Raw genomic sequence first — 17,455 nt, 5'->3', positions numbered from 1 at the left:
GCACTAAATTATCAGTTTAAACGTCACACACTGCCGCTGATGCTACAGGCCTTCGGCCTGCCATTTTTGTTTCCCCTAGATCAAGCTTCGCGTTTTCTCCGCACGGTGGCACTAGTGAAACTAGTTCGTTCTAGGCGCGGAATCTGGCAGCCCTGAACTAGGGAAATTTTGGTCCAAAAAGGGAAATTTTAAGGGTTAGAAAGGGAAATTCCATTTTTCCCACCTGGCATCACTGCTTTGAAGTTCCTTTCCTTTGTTCTCTTGCGAACTCTGTGTTTAACGGCTGTGGAAGATTTCTTCTGCTTTTTGTGAATGCTAATTGAAAACATATAGACCTTTTCACAGGTAGAGCGAGGGTAAAAAGGGGGTCAAATTCTCGAGAGGTGAGCATGCGCCGAAAGAATGTTTGTTGCCAGTCGTATTTATGTACCCATTGCTTTTACCTTACTAGTTAGGCATTCGAGTTTATTTTTATAAAACAGTGTTGTATAAATTGAACTTCCTAGGTGAAATTTTATCGAATTCAATTGATAGGCGTAAAATTGGGGTAGTTTATAATATTCTACAGACCAAATTAGGCGCCAAGGCTTACGAGCGTGTTATACGCGGGTTAACGGCTAACGCGGCGCTTTCGGTACGGCATCGGCGATGTCCGCCGATGAAGCGATGATCCCATACGGTCGCCGAGGCTTAGCGAGTTTTAACCAACTATTATCATTGCACCGTTTCCAATAGAACTTAAACACTGTTTATTTCTTAACGTGGTTTTTATTTTACTCACTCGGTTTAAATACTATTCATTTTATTTTAATATTAAATTACAAAACGTTCTAAAACACGTCCATCGTAGTTTATTTTACAAGTTAACTCCATAGAAGTATAAAACTCATGGCGCCAAACATTGCAACTGCTCATGGGCGGCCATAAGTGTGAAAAGGTCTACTGTTCGAAATAAATATTTGTTTTGAATTTTCATACCATAGTTCTCATTTTTTTATTAGGCCTATTAATTTACCACTAATTATAGTTTATTTTCAGAATTAATTTCAAGAATGTCTTTGAACGGGTAGTTTTGTCATATATAATTATTTGTTAGGCCTATTTACGCGTAAACCAAGATTGTTTTCAGGATATCTAACAAGTCATGAACTAAGTTAGGACATTCTCAACAGTCTGAAATCAAAATAGACTTTGTGCCTGTTTAACTCGGCTGTTTTACAAATACGAGAGAGTTCAGAAATGGCATCTAATATGAAAGAAACATCAGCGGAAAAGATGAGAAGGCTTCGTTTGAATCCAGAATACAGAGAAAGAGAAAAAGCTCGAAGACGAGAGAGATATACAGCAAATAAGAAGCTAAAGAGGCAGTTGGTTTTAGAATCTCCTGCGAGTCAGGACCCATCAACTCTGCCGGAGCCATCGACTAGTCAGAGTTCTTCAACTCTGTCGGAGCCATCGACTAGTCAGAGTTCTTCAACTCTGCCGGAGCCATCGAATAGTCAGAGTTCTTCAACTCTGCCGGAGCCATCGACTAGTCAGAGTTCTTCAACTCTGCCGGACCCATCGACTAGTCGGAGTTCTTTAACTCAGCAGGGGTCCTATTCTGAGACGATCGTTATGCTTACCGATCAAAACATAACGAAAGGCGTACCGAAAGGTAGATAAGGGAAAATCTCCGCCAGCGGTTTAAGGTGTAATTCTGAGGCGCCTTTTCCATCTCATCGTTATGCTTTCGTTAAAATCCCTCTCTTCGTTATAAGGCGATAGTAGTTTTTTTCTCATTCTACACACACTATATTTTTGAGTCACGTGAATGTCACGCCCGCCAATAGTTGAATAGAAGCATATTAGCAGACGGTTTTTTTCTTGCGTGCCGTAGAGCGGGTGGTAGACACAGTTTTGCTAAATTATTTGCAAGGAAATCGTTTTTTTTAAACCATCATATTGAGGTAATTTAAAATAATCCATCTCTTTACCATAGAAAGTGCTTTTCTTAATATTTTCGTTTTATATAGTTACATTGGAGTATTAAATCTTGTTATTTTTACTAAACCTTGGCGGTTTGTTTACTAAACAAGAAAGAGTAAGAGTTGCTAATGCAATATTATGCCACCCCGTGGACCAAAAGTAACTCGCAATCAACGTCTAATTATGCTTGAGTTCATGGAAGCTCACCCGGAAGTAGTTTCTGGAAGATTGGATGGTGATTTTACTAGAGGAGCACAAGAAAGATTATGGATGGTATTAGTGGATAGGTTGAATGCTGATGGAATGGGCCCTACACGAGATCTTAAAAAATGGAAAAAGGTATGCAAATTTATCACATTAATAGTTGTTTAACATTCTTGCTGGAGGATGGATGGGTCATTTATAAGAATGTGTTTTAAATATTTTAGACGTGGGCAGACTGGAAGTCGGAAACGAAAGGGAAAGCTTCTGCGATTAAAAAATCTCAGGGTGGTACCGGGGGTGGAAAAAAATGTCCCTTGGAGTTGAACGACTTAGAGACACGGTTGTTGGGTATAATTGGTCCTTTGTGTGTTGATGGAGACCCGGAAGTTCCTGAAATTGGTTTTCAAGCTCAAAATGTAAGCTCTCAATGAAAAATACAACATAAATTATTATATCATACTTTTTAAAGCATATTTCACACCAGTATTTTTCAATAAATTAGTACTAATGTAATGTTTGAAGTCGCAGGTAGGGGAAGTGGCAGGAGCCTCAAATTCTAATGACAAAGATATGCCTAAGTCTCCCAAAGAAAATAATGTTATTGAAATTATATATGAAGAAGAGACTTGTGGGAATATTAGCTTTGAATTAATTCCTCCAACCACAGTTGTTGGAGGCTCCAAAGACCCTGACCAACCAGTCTTAGTAGGTGATAATAATGTAGATAATAACAGCAAAGCTGGGACAAGTGGTAAATAAAGCAAAGGTCAAGGAAAGTAATGTACGTTAAGTTATAAATATGGGGGAGGATTTTCACAGGAAACCACGCAGTAGTAGGTGATAATAATGTAGATTATAACAGCAAAGATGGGACAAGTGGTAAATAAAGCAATGGTCAAGGAAAGTAATGTAGTTAAGTTATAAATATGGGGGAGAATTTTCACAGGAAACCACGCAGAGCAGGTGCACCCGAAAGTTGATGATGAAGATAGGCCTCGCAAAAAAGTATGTGTTAACTGTCTATTATTAAGTGTAACGTTAAATATTTTAATTTACTTCTAAATATTGTAGGAAGACACGCTCGAACTGAAAACAACTTGAATTACGAGAAAGCAACTGAAACTTTAAAGGAAATGGAAGAAAGTAAAAACATGATTTACAAGGGCATTCAAACTGCACTTGAGGAACGAAACATAATAGAGAGAGAAAAGGCGAATTCTATAGAAAAAATGGCTAATGCTTTTACAGAAATTGCCAGGAGTTTGGGAAATATGAGCCAAAAATATTAAAGAAACATTAAATTTTTTAATCTATAAACAATTGACTTTGTTTGTGGAAATAAATTTCTTTCTCTTAAATTCTTTTTTGAAAAAAGAAAATTTATTCAAATTATATTCAGAGGAAGCGTCTAACAAGGTGTTCTCTAAGTGCTTGCCCTCCTCTTAGCCAATTTTCATTTGGACCAGGGACATATTCAGGAGCATCAAATACCAATGCTCTTCGTTCACGCCGTATTTGCCTTCGCCTTGCTCTTAATCGCCTTCGCATCCTTCTCCTCGCACCTCCTTGCTCATCTTCACTGTCACTGTCACTATCGCTTGATGGCTCAGTTTCAGTAAAAACATCATCTTCGGGTCGGTGCTCTGAATCTCGCCGCATGTTGTGGAGTGTGCAACATGCGTACACAATTCGAGAAGCCGCGGTTGGATGGTAGTGCAGTGTGCGATGCATGAGTAAACAGCGAAAAACTTGCTTCAATAATCCAATTGTACACTCAACAAGTTGTCGCGTTTGAGTTAAGGCCTTGTCAAATTTGTACTCCGGTGATCCTTCCGCGGTGTGCGTTATTGGCGTTAATAGCCATGGCCTAAGAGGATATCCACTGTCACCTATGTATAAACTAAATTTTAGAATGTGGCTTGTTTTCCAGAAACAAGAAAATAGAAAATTTACCAATAAGCCAGCAATCCTTCCTTCCATCTCTATATAAATTTTCTAAATGTGTGGATACGTGTGACATTCTAAATACATGGGAATCATGGGCAGACCCCGGGAACCTTGCATTGCAATTAATAATGCGCATCTTGTGGTCACAAATCTTTAAAATAGTTTTTGTTCTAAGGTTGAAACCTATGCTATATGTTTACAAATAGATGACTACTTACAATTTGAGTATTTAAGGAATGGAACCCTTTTCGGTTAACATAGAGGTTCTCTCTGTACTCTTCGTCATTAATTGATGGAGCCACGATTGCAATTTGGGTACCATCAATTGCACCAATTATTCCCGGGAATCCAGCTACTTTGCTGAAGCTTTGAAAAACAATTTTAAATTAGTTTACGTTTTTTTAACTATTGTTACAGCATTTCATTCTCACCCGATCTTATTAGCAAAAATTTCCTCGTCAGTGACAGGGAATTTAATTACCTCGGGCGAGTAAATGTCAACAATGGCTTTACTAACGCTTGCAACGCATCGACTCACTGTCGATTTGCTAACGGCAAGGAATAAATCTTGACCAATAGCTAATTGATAAGATCCTACAGCATAAAACCGCAAAGCTATTAAGATCTAAAAGAAAAAGTACGATAATTATACAAATAATTATATTCAAATATTAATTTTACCTTAACGTTTGGTGGAATTCCCAAAGCATTTTGACCCATTAGTTGATCTTGGAGTCTATCACAAATAGTCAATGCTAAGGTTTTACTTATTCTAAATAGTCTTTTAAATCTAAAATTATCGAGTTCAAAAGCTTGAGTTCTATCCCTTATAACTCTTTGTCTTCTTAAATCACGAGGATATTCATCAGCAATTATTGCTAATCGCAAAATCTCGCGCCTAATAACATCTCCCGCCATCTTAAAAATTATTATAAAGGAAATACACTTCGTAAAGAGCCGTAAGGACAGCAAACCCCCTTTCGTTATGTTAACGACAATTTTGGTCGGATATTTCCGAAAAAAAATCCCTTCCGAACGCCTTAGAATCACTATTGATGTGCTCGTAACGAACTTTCTAAGGTTTACGAAAAATTTTGTCGTTACGCTGCTTAACGAACGCCTTAGAATAGCACCCCTGGACCCGGCAATTCATTTTTTTTTAATAAGGGAATCAAGGCCCCCCCAACGAGGGAAGCATTGCCCAACTGTACAACTACTAATTTTGCCATTTAGTTTCAATTAGTTAGAAAGTAATTTAAAAATTTTGATAAAGAAACCTACTTATGTATGATTCTTACTCATTAGACAGGCTATTTGTTTTCTTGTATCAAATTTCAGACAACATGACTGGGGGCTAATTCTAGGCTATGGTTGTATATTGGTATAATAGTACAAACATTGAATAATTTTAGCCACCAGTCATATATTAGGCTACAAATGTTACTTTTGCCTTAAGAAAATAATCAAGAATTTGTAATTGGACAGAAATTTGTTACTAAACTGTAAACCAAAATCATACTAGATTGATTTTCTCATAATCGGAATATTATTTTATATTCCAAATGAACAAAACCGTTAAGTAAAAATAGCCGGCAAGAATAATTTTAGTACCCAAACACATCTATTATCCCACAAATATTAGGTTTGCAATAAAATATCAACAAAATTGTTCCAATTCATAGGACAGAAGTTTGCTATTTACTTGTTTCATTAATCTATAACCCAAATCATGCTAGAATATTTTTATTCATAATTGGAAAACCGGTAAAGTATATAGGCCGGGGTCCTCTCACAATAAATTTAGCTTGCCCAGGCAAAACTTTATTATGGCCGGGACCATCTTGTTTTTCTTTTATATTTACTAATTTTTTTTGGATAAAAATTATTTATTCTTAAATTGCTTCGTAATATTCTTTTAAAATGGGTATTAAAGTACACGCTAAACAACAGTTAATATACGTCGAATTTTTGGAAGCGCATCGGAACTTCGTCCATATGAAACTTAGCGCAAGTTTTAGTAGGGTTAAATATGAGGCAAAGAGAAACTAGAATAACAACGTTAATTAATCGCAAATTATAATCCAATTGTGTGGATCTCGTGAGATTATGATAAATTCATTAATGTAGATCATTAGCCCTCAATCAATGGTTACACACCTACCAAAATTTAATAATTTAAATAGAAGCTAAACGAAATAACCAAATTTAATCTAGCAATTATAAATAATTGATGCAATTGGTCAAAAATAGGTGGCTCTAACTTACAAGACCCGGTAGAAAAATATTAAAATGAACAATTAAATCTGTGTTAAGTAATTGGATCTCGCGAAATGATCCCTTAAATGGAGGATAAATTCAATGACGTTTCTTACCTTTAAATCTACAGGAAAAAGCCGTCGATCTAATACCTTGTAGATTTCTCCAAGGCCCGCCAAGGCCAAAAGCCATTCCCCGCTTTAACCTAAAATTTAGCCCACGCTTGAATTAAGTCTCAAAAAAACCCTTTGAACTCATAAATCGCGACGGGCAATGCGATTGCCATGTTCAAATCGCAAGCGATGAAGCTTGAGTTGAAAAAACAAAGCAGCCATTCTAAATAAAAATATGAACCGCAGCCCAGGTGCCAGCAAAAAGGTACGGGGAAAAAGACTAGAAAACCCCGGCGAAAGTTCCGCGAATCTAGGATTGATGGAGGGAAGAGAGGCGGTAAACTCTCCGAATGCTCGATTCGGCCGTCTCTTTCGGCTGCCGAATGATTCGGAGAGGCTATCACCGTATGATTAAGATAAGGTTCTTACAGAATACGTTTTATTTTCATTCGGAGAAATCGACTCCGAATGAAAAGATTCGGATTGAATTTCCTCCAAAAGGACCTTAGAGAATAGGGTCACAGGGTCATTATCTCATCGAGATTGATTTGGTTTTGTAACTTGTCCGTCTCGATGATGGGCTTCACCCTCCTTTTCTTTTTAGATCTCTCTGAACCTGTAGAATGAGGTCTTTTCCTCTGGCTGGCGGAACCTAATTTAGGGACAAACGATGGTTCGGTTATAGTCTCGACACCCCGGATTTCGTGTGTAGGGGGGGGACCTCAGAGACAGCACGGCATATGGGATGGGTTGGAAGGATGGTGGATCTAACGTCAAAATGGTGGTTGGGTGACCACTGCTAATGGCAGGGCAACTTCAAACCCTAAGAAAATTAGTATGTCCACCATTTCCGTCTCTCCGTCCACCGGCAACGGGATTTTCTCCACCTTAAGAAAAAAATAAATACAAATAGAAACAGAAATAAAATATAGTAATTTCGGATAAATTAACTTTCTCCCGACTCTTTTTCAGTCTATTTTGCCTGATGTTTTCTGAAATCTTAATTGGTTGACCATTTACAACAGTATCTCTTGGAAACCACAGAAATCCGTACACAGAAAAAACTATGTTTAGAATCTAAACATTTTCCTAAATGTCAAAATGCAACAGAGTTTTCAACACATAAATATACTAAACATGTTTTGGTCTTATTTCTTTACATCATGAACATGTTTGGTGTTTTTTCTGTTTAGGCTATAAACACGTTTACCTTTAGATATTTAGGATTTGAACGCGTTGAATACCTAATGTTTAGCTTGCCATATTTAGCTTTACTATGCGTTGAGCTTCAAACATTTAGCTTTTTAACGTTTTATTTTCTTGATATTTAGCTTAAATTATTTAGCTTTGCAACACTTGAAATTGTGATGTTTCGCTTTTCGAAATATGAACGTTTACTTTTCCAACATCAGAATTATGAACGTTTAGATTGAAATATTTAGGTTTTCAACATTTGGTACTTCAATATTTTTAGCTCGAAAATAATGAAAATAATTTTGCAAATTTCAAAAATTGCCTAGAGAGATTGGCTTATTTATTATAAAAAACAGAACATTATTAATGGTACATAAACTAATCTTCTAATGTTTCAAGCATTAAATTTTCCAAGCAGTTGTCTTCAACAAACTTCAAATAGTTAAATGATTTAATAAATGTGGTTTTTGGTGATAAATCCTTTAGCGCATATTCTTGAAGGAATCCCAGTACTTGACCAAGTACACCAGGGTAGCTCAAATCAAATGCATAATAAAATGCTAGCAGATAGTAAATGCTAGATTTTAAAGGCAATCCACAATTAATTTGAAATTCCTTGAATAAAATGTAAACTTCTTTTTCGCTTTCCGTCTTTTCTACGACCACTATTTGTCGCGCATTTTTCAGGGTTGAGACAGGTGGTTCATCCTATAAAACACGGTTCTTGTAAGCACTAAGTTATCATTTAAGTAGGCCTATTTTAATACATAAAGTTAACAGGAAATTTTCGTAGCCCTACTCTCAACGTATCTAGGCGGATTTTGAGGGAAGAGCTATAAGTAATTTTACGGAGCGAATAATCTATTTCGCTGTGCTATGAACCCGCATGGAAATTAACATGAAAGATATGGTGGACAAATGATTCCCACTAGCTCTACCCTTACGAAAAAAATGAGTCTTCATTTAGGAGCAGTTTAGACCAATTGCTTTTTTCACATTGTTAAGAGGTCTTAAACCTCTTAATAATTTGCACCTGCGCTAAATCATGTTTAGTCTGATTTTAAGATGGTCTACAGACCTCTGTATAGAATAGCCCTATACAACGTCTGTTAAAGGAATGGTTAGAAGATGCCCCTGAGAGGTCTGAATAGAAGATGCTCAGCAGAAGTCTGAATAGAAGATGCTCAGCAGAAGTCTGAATAGAAGATGCTCAGCAGAAGTCTGAATAGAAGATGCTCAGCAGAAGTCTGAATAGAAGATGCTCAGCAGAAGTCTGAATAGAAGATGCTCAGCAGAAGTCTGAATAGAAGATGCTCAGCAGAAGTCTGAATAGAAGATGCTCAGCAGAAGTGTGAATAGAAGATGCTCTGTAGAAGTCTGAATAGAAGATGCTCTGTAGAAGTCTGAATAGAAGATGCTCTGTAGAAGTCTGAATAGAAGATGCTCTGTAGAAGTCTGAATAGAAGATGCTCTGTAGAAGTCTGAATAGAAGATGCTCAGCAGAAGTCTGAATAGAAGATGCTCTGTAGAAGTCTGAATGGAAGATGCTCTGTAGAAATGTGAATGGAAGATGTTCTCGAGAAGTCTGAATGGAAGATGTTCTCGAGAAGTCTGAATGGAAGATGTTCTCGAGAAGTCTGAATGGAAGATGTTCTCGAGAAGTCTGAATGGAAATTGTTCTCGAGAAGTCTGAATGGAAGATGTTCTCGAGAAGTCTGAATGAAAGTTGTTCTCGAGAAGTCTGAATGGAAGATGGTCTAGAGAAGTCTGAATGGAAGATGTTCTCGAGAAGTCTGATTAGAGGATAAATTCAAGTCGTCCGATGTTTAGGAGAAATTCGGGCTGAGTCACGCGATAAACGTATATAATATTTTTCAATCATCACAATTAGTTTAAGCATTTTAGGTATTTTTATTTAAATGATATTGTCTTCGTGCACATTTAAGGAAACCTTCAATGTCACTCCCACTTTGTTGCTCAACGCCCACGGACTTGCCTTTCCCAATAGATTCTTCTTTTGAATCATCTGCTCTGCTGCATGGCTACAATAATCGGAATTATTTCACTATCATTTAAAACTTAGAAGAATAAATCTTTTTTTTTTTTAGACTTACCATTTTTCGTTGTTTATAGTCTCAAATAAGTTGGTCATTTCAGATATTTCAGTCAACATGTCTCTCTTGGAGGCATTATTTTCTCGAGGTTCTTTTTCGTCCTTCGGGTTTTTTACTTGAGAATTTATATCCAATGCAAATTCATCATCTAAAATACAATTAAACTAAGCCAGCTGTTTTGCATTTAGGATGGTCAAATTACCACTCATTTTAAAAATTTCTGAAAAATATGCAGATTTCTTCCATTTCACTAATGTGGTCTTTCCCACGACACGGTCTCCTGTTGCTTGCACTTGATCAAGGCCAACTAAACTCATTTTACCGCCCTTCGTCCATTTAACAATCGCTTTTTTCGAGGACATATTGCGTAAGACTGAAACATCAATTTCATCAATACCAGACCATGTAACGTGCAAACATAGAATTGGGCTGTAGTACTCAGAATGTCTATATGGTAAAACGTCAGTATTAATTTATAGAAAGCTCTTGTTTGAAGACTTATTTCCAAAAATTTATTCTAATTGAAAGAACAGTGAATCTAAAGGGAACTAAACCTTATTGTACCCAGTGGATCTATAATTCTACAGGGCCGGTAGGCCCTTGTAGATATGACTTGATACTCTTTTGTAACGTTAAATCAAAATTCACATGCTTTTACCAATTTTCCTATGGAGATTAACATGGGGTTTTTCGTGATATTTAACCACCTCTAACTGAAAAACTAGAGCGAAGTTACTTTTCGGAATACTCTTAATTTAACAATTAAGTATTCAGGGTGTGCGATCGGCTAGTCTAATCAGAAACAATTAAGTCTAAGTATGTTAATTTTAGTTAATTACAGAAGTACTTGTTTCGACCATCGTGATTGGACATAATAATAATGCTAGAGCTCTTCGAAAACTCAAAATAACCAAGTATCTATGGTGTAGTGGTTATCACGTCCGCTTTACACTCGGAAGGTCCCAGGTTCGAGCCCTGGTAGATACATGACTTGACTATCGTTATTGGACACAATAATAAGCTAGATCTCTTCGAAAACTCAGAATAACCAAGTATTCATTGTGTAGTGGTTATCACGTCCGCTTTACACGCGGAAGGTCCCGGGTTCGAGCCCTGGTAGATACATGTTTTGACCATCGTGATTGGACATAATAATAAGCTAGATCTGTTAGGAATCTCAGTATTACCAGGTATGTGTAGTGTAGTGGTAATCTCGTCCGCCTAACACGCGGAAGGTGCAACGTTTGGGCCCTGCTAGATACATGTTTTGACCATCTTATTGGACATAATAATAAGCGGTAAAGAAAACATAATTACTCAAAATTTAATTACATTAAGACTGAAGCGACAGATATTATATAAAAACGTCTTGGTTTGGACCAAGGCCGAAAAAACAAACGATATGTGTGAGGTTTATCAATTGACTGAAGTTTCAGATATTGAAATTTTTTCTAGTTATTTTTATACACTCAATCCTTAATCAATATTTAATTCAATCAACTGATTTTACTGTTAATCGACCTAGTCCCTCTAAATTAATTGAAAAAATTACATATCTACGCTTTTTCAAGAACAATTACATTTTCCGAAAACATTTTATCATGAAATTAATTATTTTGAAGGGATTTCGTGTCGATACTCACTAACTTGTGAGCATCTTGACCGACATAGTTTTAATTGTTGCTGGCTTGACAAATTTTCAAGTTTGCACCAAAAGAAGTTTAAATCTGTTTTAAGTTGTTGATAAGACTGTCGTTTAGAGTGAATGTCGTCTACTTAAGACAAAGCAACAAAGTTTATCCTGTGTGGTAAAGGGTAAAGATCACATAAACAGAAATACTTCTCAGACTTGTTATATTCATTTCCCGCGGAAATAATATGGTTAAACAAATCATTCATTACTAGTTATGCCAAGAAGGTCACATTTAACTCCGACACCCCCTCCCTTCCTCTATTTTCCCAATATATGGCATTTTATAATCACCAGTGGTTTCAGTGTATGGGTGATCTGAGCCGTCGCAACACACTCAGCCAATATTACCATAGACTGAGTTATGACCAAGAAATTCTTAAGTACGGAAAAGGAAGTTCCAGTGCAACTTTACCATCAAAGAGGCGACAATAGAAATGTAGCATTTCGATATACGAAATTAAATGTATAAATTCGCGCAACACCCTTGTTTGGCATCCACGATCAAATATTTACATTTTCCATTCGAGTTATGCCAAAGTTCGCTTGCTTGTTTTAGACATCCAGTAGAACATTTCAAATATTCAATACTGTATCCTCGACATGATAAATTAATTTCACGATAGAATGTTTTCGGAAAATGTAATTGTTCTTGAAAAAGCGTAGATATGTAATTTTTTCAATTAATTTAGAGGGACTAGGTCGATTAACAGTAAAATCAGTTGATTGAATTAAATATTGATTAAGGATTGAGTGTATAAAAATAACTAGAAAAAATTTCAATATCTGAAACTTCAGTCAATTGATAAACCTCACACATATCGTTTGTTTTTTCGGCCTTGGTCCAAACCAAGACGTTTTTATATAATTAACCTCTTGGGTTTACAACCTCTCCGTAAAGAACCATTTATAATGTTAGTAATATTAAGTCTAAACCAGGCTAAATAGCAATATGTTTCCGGATACAAACAGAAATAATTGTTGTATCACATAATTAAGCTTAATAATTAACCTTATCCATCCATAATAGTTGGCAAATGTCGGGGACTATCTCAATTAATGTAATAAATTAAAAATATATTTCGTTTCCCTTATAGTAAAATCAACGCCACACAAATATAATATCCTTTTCCCTGTTTACAATTAAAAAAGCATAACATATTTACTTGGTACAATTTAGTCCAACGATGCAGGTTTAGTATGAAAATTAATCCGATGATACCTGACAGATCTTTTAAAAACGGGAATATGGAAGCGCCATGAAGTTGTTATGTACATAACCGGCAGGCTCTCACCCGACTGTGGCTCGATGCTATGCTCGAACGTTCATTTCCCGCCTTTTTATTATACTTCCACGCATGCGTCAGGCGGTTTCTAGGCTAGAAACCTCTTATTTTTAGACCTTCTCACGCTTTCATGTTTTTTCCCTTTGACCTTCTACAGTCTGCATGTTTTTTTCACTTTGACCTTCTACAGTCTGCATGTTCTTTTCTTACACAACCTGGCTGTTTCTAGGCTTAAAACCTCTTATTTTTTTGGAACTTAAGCAAAAAGTCTCAAGCTTTAATGTCTAGATCTACAGTCTGCCCTTTTAAAGGTACTTATTTTAGACCTTCAAACGGAAAACTTATACGAGTTTAACGCTGCTAATATATTTGAGCCCGAAAAATAATTTCTAAATAATTTTTCCCGTTTAAAGTTTCTAAGTATTTTTCCAATTTAAATCGTTTCTAAATATTTTTCCAATTTAAATAGTTTCTAAATATTTTTCCAGTTTAAATAGTTTCTAAATATTTTTCCAATTTAAATAGTTTCTAAATATTTTTCCAATTTAAATAGTTTCTAAATATTTTTCCAATTTAAATAGTTTCTAAATATTTTTCCAATTTAAATAGTTTCTAATTATTTTTCCAATTTAAATAGTTTCTAAATATTTTTCCAATTTAAATAGTTTCTAAATATTTTTCCAATTTAAATAGCTTCTAAATATTTTTCCAATTTAAATAGTTTCTAAATATTTTTCCAATTTAAATAGTTTCTAAATATACTTAAAAGATTATGAGGTTTTTTTTACTTCAATAAAAGCACCACGGTTATAGAGGTTTTAAAGAAAAAAGGCCAGAAAAACCATTGTTTAGGAGGTCATTGTCCTTGGATTTTAAAGTAAGGCTCAGAAAATTATTTTATCAGCAAATAAACTTACCGATACTTTAGATATATCATTTAAATCTCCATTTTCAACTGATGCGAAATCAGTATCAATTAATTCGGAAGGAGTTGGAAAAGGTGTATTTTCATAATTGCTAGTGCTAGTTGAATTGAATTGAATTGAATTGAACTATTGTTTATTGTGAACTACAACATTACAGGAAAGTAACTACAAGGTAGTGCACGTTTTAAATTAGTTTGGGGTTGGATTCTGCCCGAGTCAGTTGAATACAAAAGTGATGAATATAATGATAATATCTACATTATATAAATATATATAATAATATATATAAATTATTAAAATATAACACTTCTAAATCTTTTAATTTTAAGAATTGCGTAAAAATGTTTCTATGTAATCCGTGGTTATTAAAATTTCTCATTATGCGACCTAAGGGAGTAGGTTTTGTTATACAATTATAAAATGTGTTATGTTTTCGCGTACATTTCAGCGGGATGTTAAAGTGTATAACCAATAATAATTCTGAGGAATCAATACGGTTTCCTATTAATTTTGATAAAAATAGAATATCCAATTTTATAACAACGTTACTAATTGTATCCAAGTTGATGGTCGTTAGTAACTCATGAAGCTGAACTAATAGAAGGAACATCACTAACATAACAATCATGGACGAATATAGTCTAAATTAAAAAAAGGAAAATTTAATAGGTGGCATTAAAGGGATAATGAAGAAGAAAAACGTTATATTTTAAGTCATTATGAGTGTTAAAAATATGCATAGAAACATTAGGATATCTCATCAAAACATTCTCATTAATTAATTTTTAAAGTTGTGATTTTAGCTCACTAACCCATTTCCAAGAAACTTTAAATACGGAAATTTCTTTAAAAAAATAAATTTTCAGCGACTCTTTCATTTCTGTAGTCAAGGATTGGTCGCATCAACGGTCATTAAACTTAATTTCAGCGTTATTATTGGAATTAATCTATTAAATAGGACTAGTTCGTGCTACAAGAAAAGTGTCGTATAACGTAAAAACGCTTGGACCACAATCTAGTCCAATTTCATAAAGTGAATGAATTAGATTTTATTTTTTTACCTGAATTAAGAAATTGCCACTACAGATTTCCTTATTTTTCGATCATTTGATGTTATTTTAAACAACATAATACTAAAGTTGTTTAATTTTAAGTTAAAAAATATAATTACTATAGGAAAATCCGTTTTAAAAACTTAACAGGACTAACTGCACGAGTAGCGATCTGAAAGTGAGTTACAAAGAAAATCCACTCTAGACGTGGGAAGAAATAAAATTCCCCAAAATTTTCCACTATTCTTAGCAGGCTTGGAACTCTCTTATCCCCTTAACTAAAAACACCTGCAGCCTTTGTCAAGTTGGAAGACCATGTAGATCGAGGGGTCGGATAGTTCAATTTTGAAGAACGGGTTTTCTGCGCTTTCAGTGTTATATTTGATGAAAATTGAGATTTTAGTTGGCATAAATGTCCAGTCTCTCATTGCATTGTGTTAGTCAAATACACCCATCTGACCTTTAATTTACATTATGTACTAAACGTGATTCCCTTATTTTCTCTCTATTGATAAAGTGCCATGTTCCACCAGTTTTAGATACATTTATAGCTTTATATTCATTGCAATTGGAGGCTGTTTTACTGTAATATTAAACAGTGCAATCTTGCGGTGAATCATGGCATCAGTTTTGGTATTGAGAGGGAAGGAGCTACGGGGACGTAACGTCAATATTGGTAGTCTAAATTGTATGGCCTGAGCTGACGACTTCCAATATGGTCGCCAAAAGCGAGTTAAGAGATAGGAGGGTGTGACGTCACGAGAAAGTTCGTGGTAGCACACTATTTTACCATAAACTTCAAAGATATGAAAATTCTATACCATATCTAATTAATAATGAATAATTACCGTGCAATTAACCCAATTAAAAGCTATAAAAAGATTTCAAATTAAACATACCTAGCAAAGTTGTAATCCTAGATATAGTTAAAGTATCACCACATTTTCAGCATTGTATAGCATTACGAGTACCTTGTTTTCTGCGATATGCGACACTTGTGGCCACATGTACTTGAGTTTTTTTTATAGGATATAGAAGTTTTCTTCCTGAGTTTGGCTTTGTGCAAACATAACGATTCAAATGTTTGTCGAAAAAGTGCATTTCAGTTTGGATGGCAATAACATAAGCTTTAAGATTTATGCAAACGGGATTTGTAACGGCCATAAAAGTTGGGCCGATTTCATCGGAGAATTCTTTAACCAGAATCGTACCACTCTGATATACATGACCATAGATTTTTATAGTCGGGCTCACATGCATAAATTTAGTATCTGCTGCATTTTCATCAAAGTTAAGAAGGAGATTCCTAATATCTTCCTCCAAATTGCAGTCGTAGCCTTCTTTGACTTGGTCAATATCGCCACGAAAATGATGATTTTTACCACCATAACCATTGGCTTGATTCAAACAGAGCCATCGTTGGTGCTTAAATGCCATTGTTTTGGGTACTGATTTGAAGCACCTCCATTTTTTCCCCTTGAAATAAGAGTGTTTACTTTCAAATCTCATGCAAGAGTGATACCGTAGTGGACAGTAGTTTCTTAGTTGCTCGGGAAAATGTACCAGGTAATGCATTTTTGGAGTAACACTGGAATTAGGGTACAATATTTGAAAGTTTTCGTTATGCTCTGCAATTAGGCATTTCAGATTTATAACAGTATTGTCATTGGCGACTGTTGAAAAGCATATCTGTGTTATTTGGGTCAAAGTTAAAAAATTTTTCCAGTGTGAGTTTTCAGCTGGCACTTCACTGCCAATGTACAAAGGCATGAGGAATATCAATGTCTTCATTGCTGAAGCTGTTTGTTTTAATTCACCGGATGAAAACAAATGTTTCTTTTCAATCAAAGAGGGTTTAACTTCTAGCTCATGTTTTTCATATTTAAATGACTGGATAGCAAAGTTTAATTGCTCAAGGCTAAAATGTTTAAGCTCATAAATGAAGTAGTGGAGCATTAGTCGAATTTCATATTTAGCAACTCCCTCTAGAAGTACAGGCATTGGATCAATTAGGAGATCTTTGGTTACTTGGAAATTGGGTATACCAAGTAATTCAGATGTTGTTTACACCATATTTTCTTGACCAGTAGACTCTCGTTTTCTTGGTACAATTGGTTAATGCTGTTAGACGATCAATATGTTCCTCTTCGTCACGCAGTGGAAATGTTTCCGACAATATTGAGGACTTAATTTCAGTTTTGTTAATTTCTCAAGTTCTGCAAAATTTAAAAGCGTTTCCTACACCTTCTTTAAATCCACCTATTTCTTGGGCAGCGAGAGTATCCCGAAGTATGAAAGCCAATTTCCCCTTTACTAATCTCTCCACACCATTAATTCGACAGGTTATACCAGCATGTAAGTCTTTCATTTCACGTTTGAAAGTTTCAAGTAACAAATTTGTTGGAAACTTCTTTAAATCCTTTTGCTTAGCAACTACGAGAAGATGTATAAAAGTTAACTTCGAACGTAAGTACGGCGGAAGGTTTAGCAGTTGCCAGTAAAATACAGTAACTTTGTGAGTTTTAACGTGAGCCCCAATAGGGTTGGATATTTCCAAATCATCCAGATATAGTGAAAATAGTAAATTTAAAACTCCATTTTCTCATTCAATAGCTGGGAATTTACGTTTCAATTCAACACCATCAAAAATATCTGATATTTGAATCGCCCCGGTTCAATGATATAATTTCTTCTACTTCTGGCAT

The 17,455-nt window shown here is 35.2% G+C and overlaps 1 protein-coding gene and 1 non-coding gene across 2 annotated transcripts; both read left to right on the top strand.

Annotated features, from left to right (window-relative positions):
* Nucleotides 1-1,815: 1,815 nt before the first annotated feature.
* Nucleotides 1,816-3,461, top strand: LOC149594061 (uncharacterized). Its single transcript, XM_089861603.1, has 7 exons — nucleotides 1,816-1,949; nucleotides 2,016-2,307; nucleotides 2,397-2,588; nucleotides 2,695-2,923; nucleotides 2,992-3,051; nucleotides 3,119-3,169; nucleotides 3,244-3,461. The coding sequence occupies exons 2-7, from the start codon at nucleotides 2,107-2,109 to the stop codon at nucleotides 3,459-3,461; spliced, it is 951 nt and encodes a 316-aa protein (XP_089717729.1). The 5' UTR covers nucleotides 1,816-1,949; nucleotides 2,016-2,106.
* A 7,249-nt stretch (nucleotides 3,462-10,710) lies between these two features.
* On the top strand, nucleotides 10,711-10,783 carry TRNAV-UAC (transfer RNA valine (anticodon UAC)). Its single transcript has one exon. It is a non-coding gene; the product is annotated as a tRNA-Val (tRNA).
* The last annotated feature ends 6,672 nt before the right edge of the window (nucleotides 10,784-17,455 follow it).

The sequence above is a fragment of the Phalangium opilio genome, unplaced genomic scaffold, assembly GCF_054372755.1.
Source record: "Phalangium opilio isolate 3A_F unplaced genomic scaffold, DU_Popi_V2 ptg000391l_1, whole genome shotgun sequence".
Classification (NCBI taxonomy): Eukaryota; Metazoa; Arthropoda; class Arachnida; order Opiliones; family Phalangiidae; genus Phalangium; species Phalangium opilio.
This window is presented reverse-complemented; position numbering and strand designations above follow the sequence as displayed.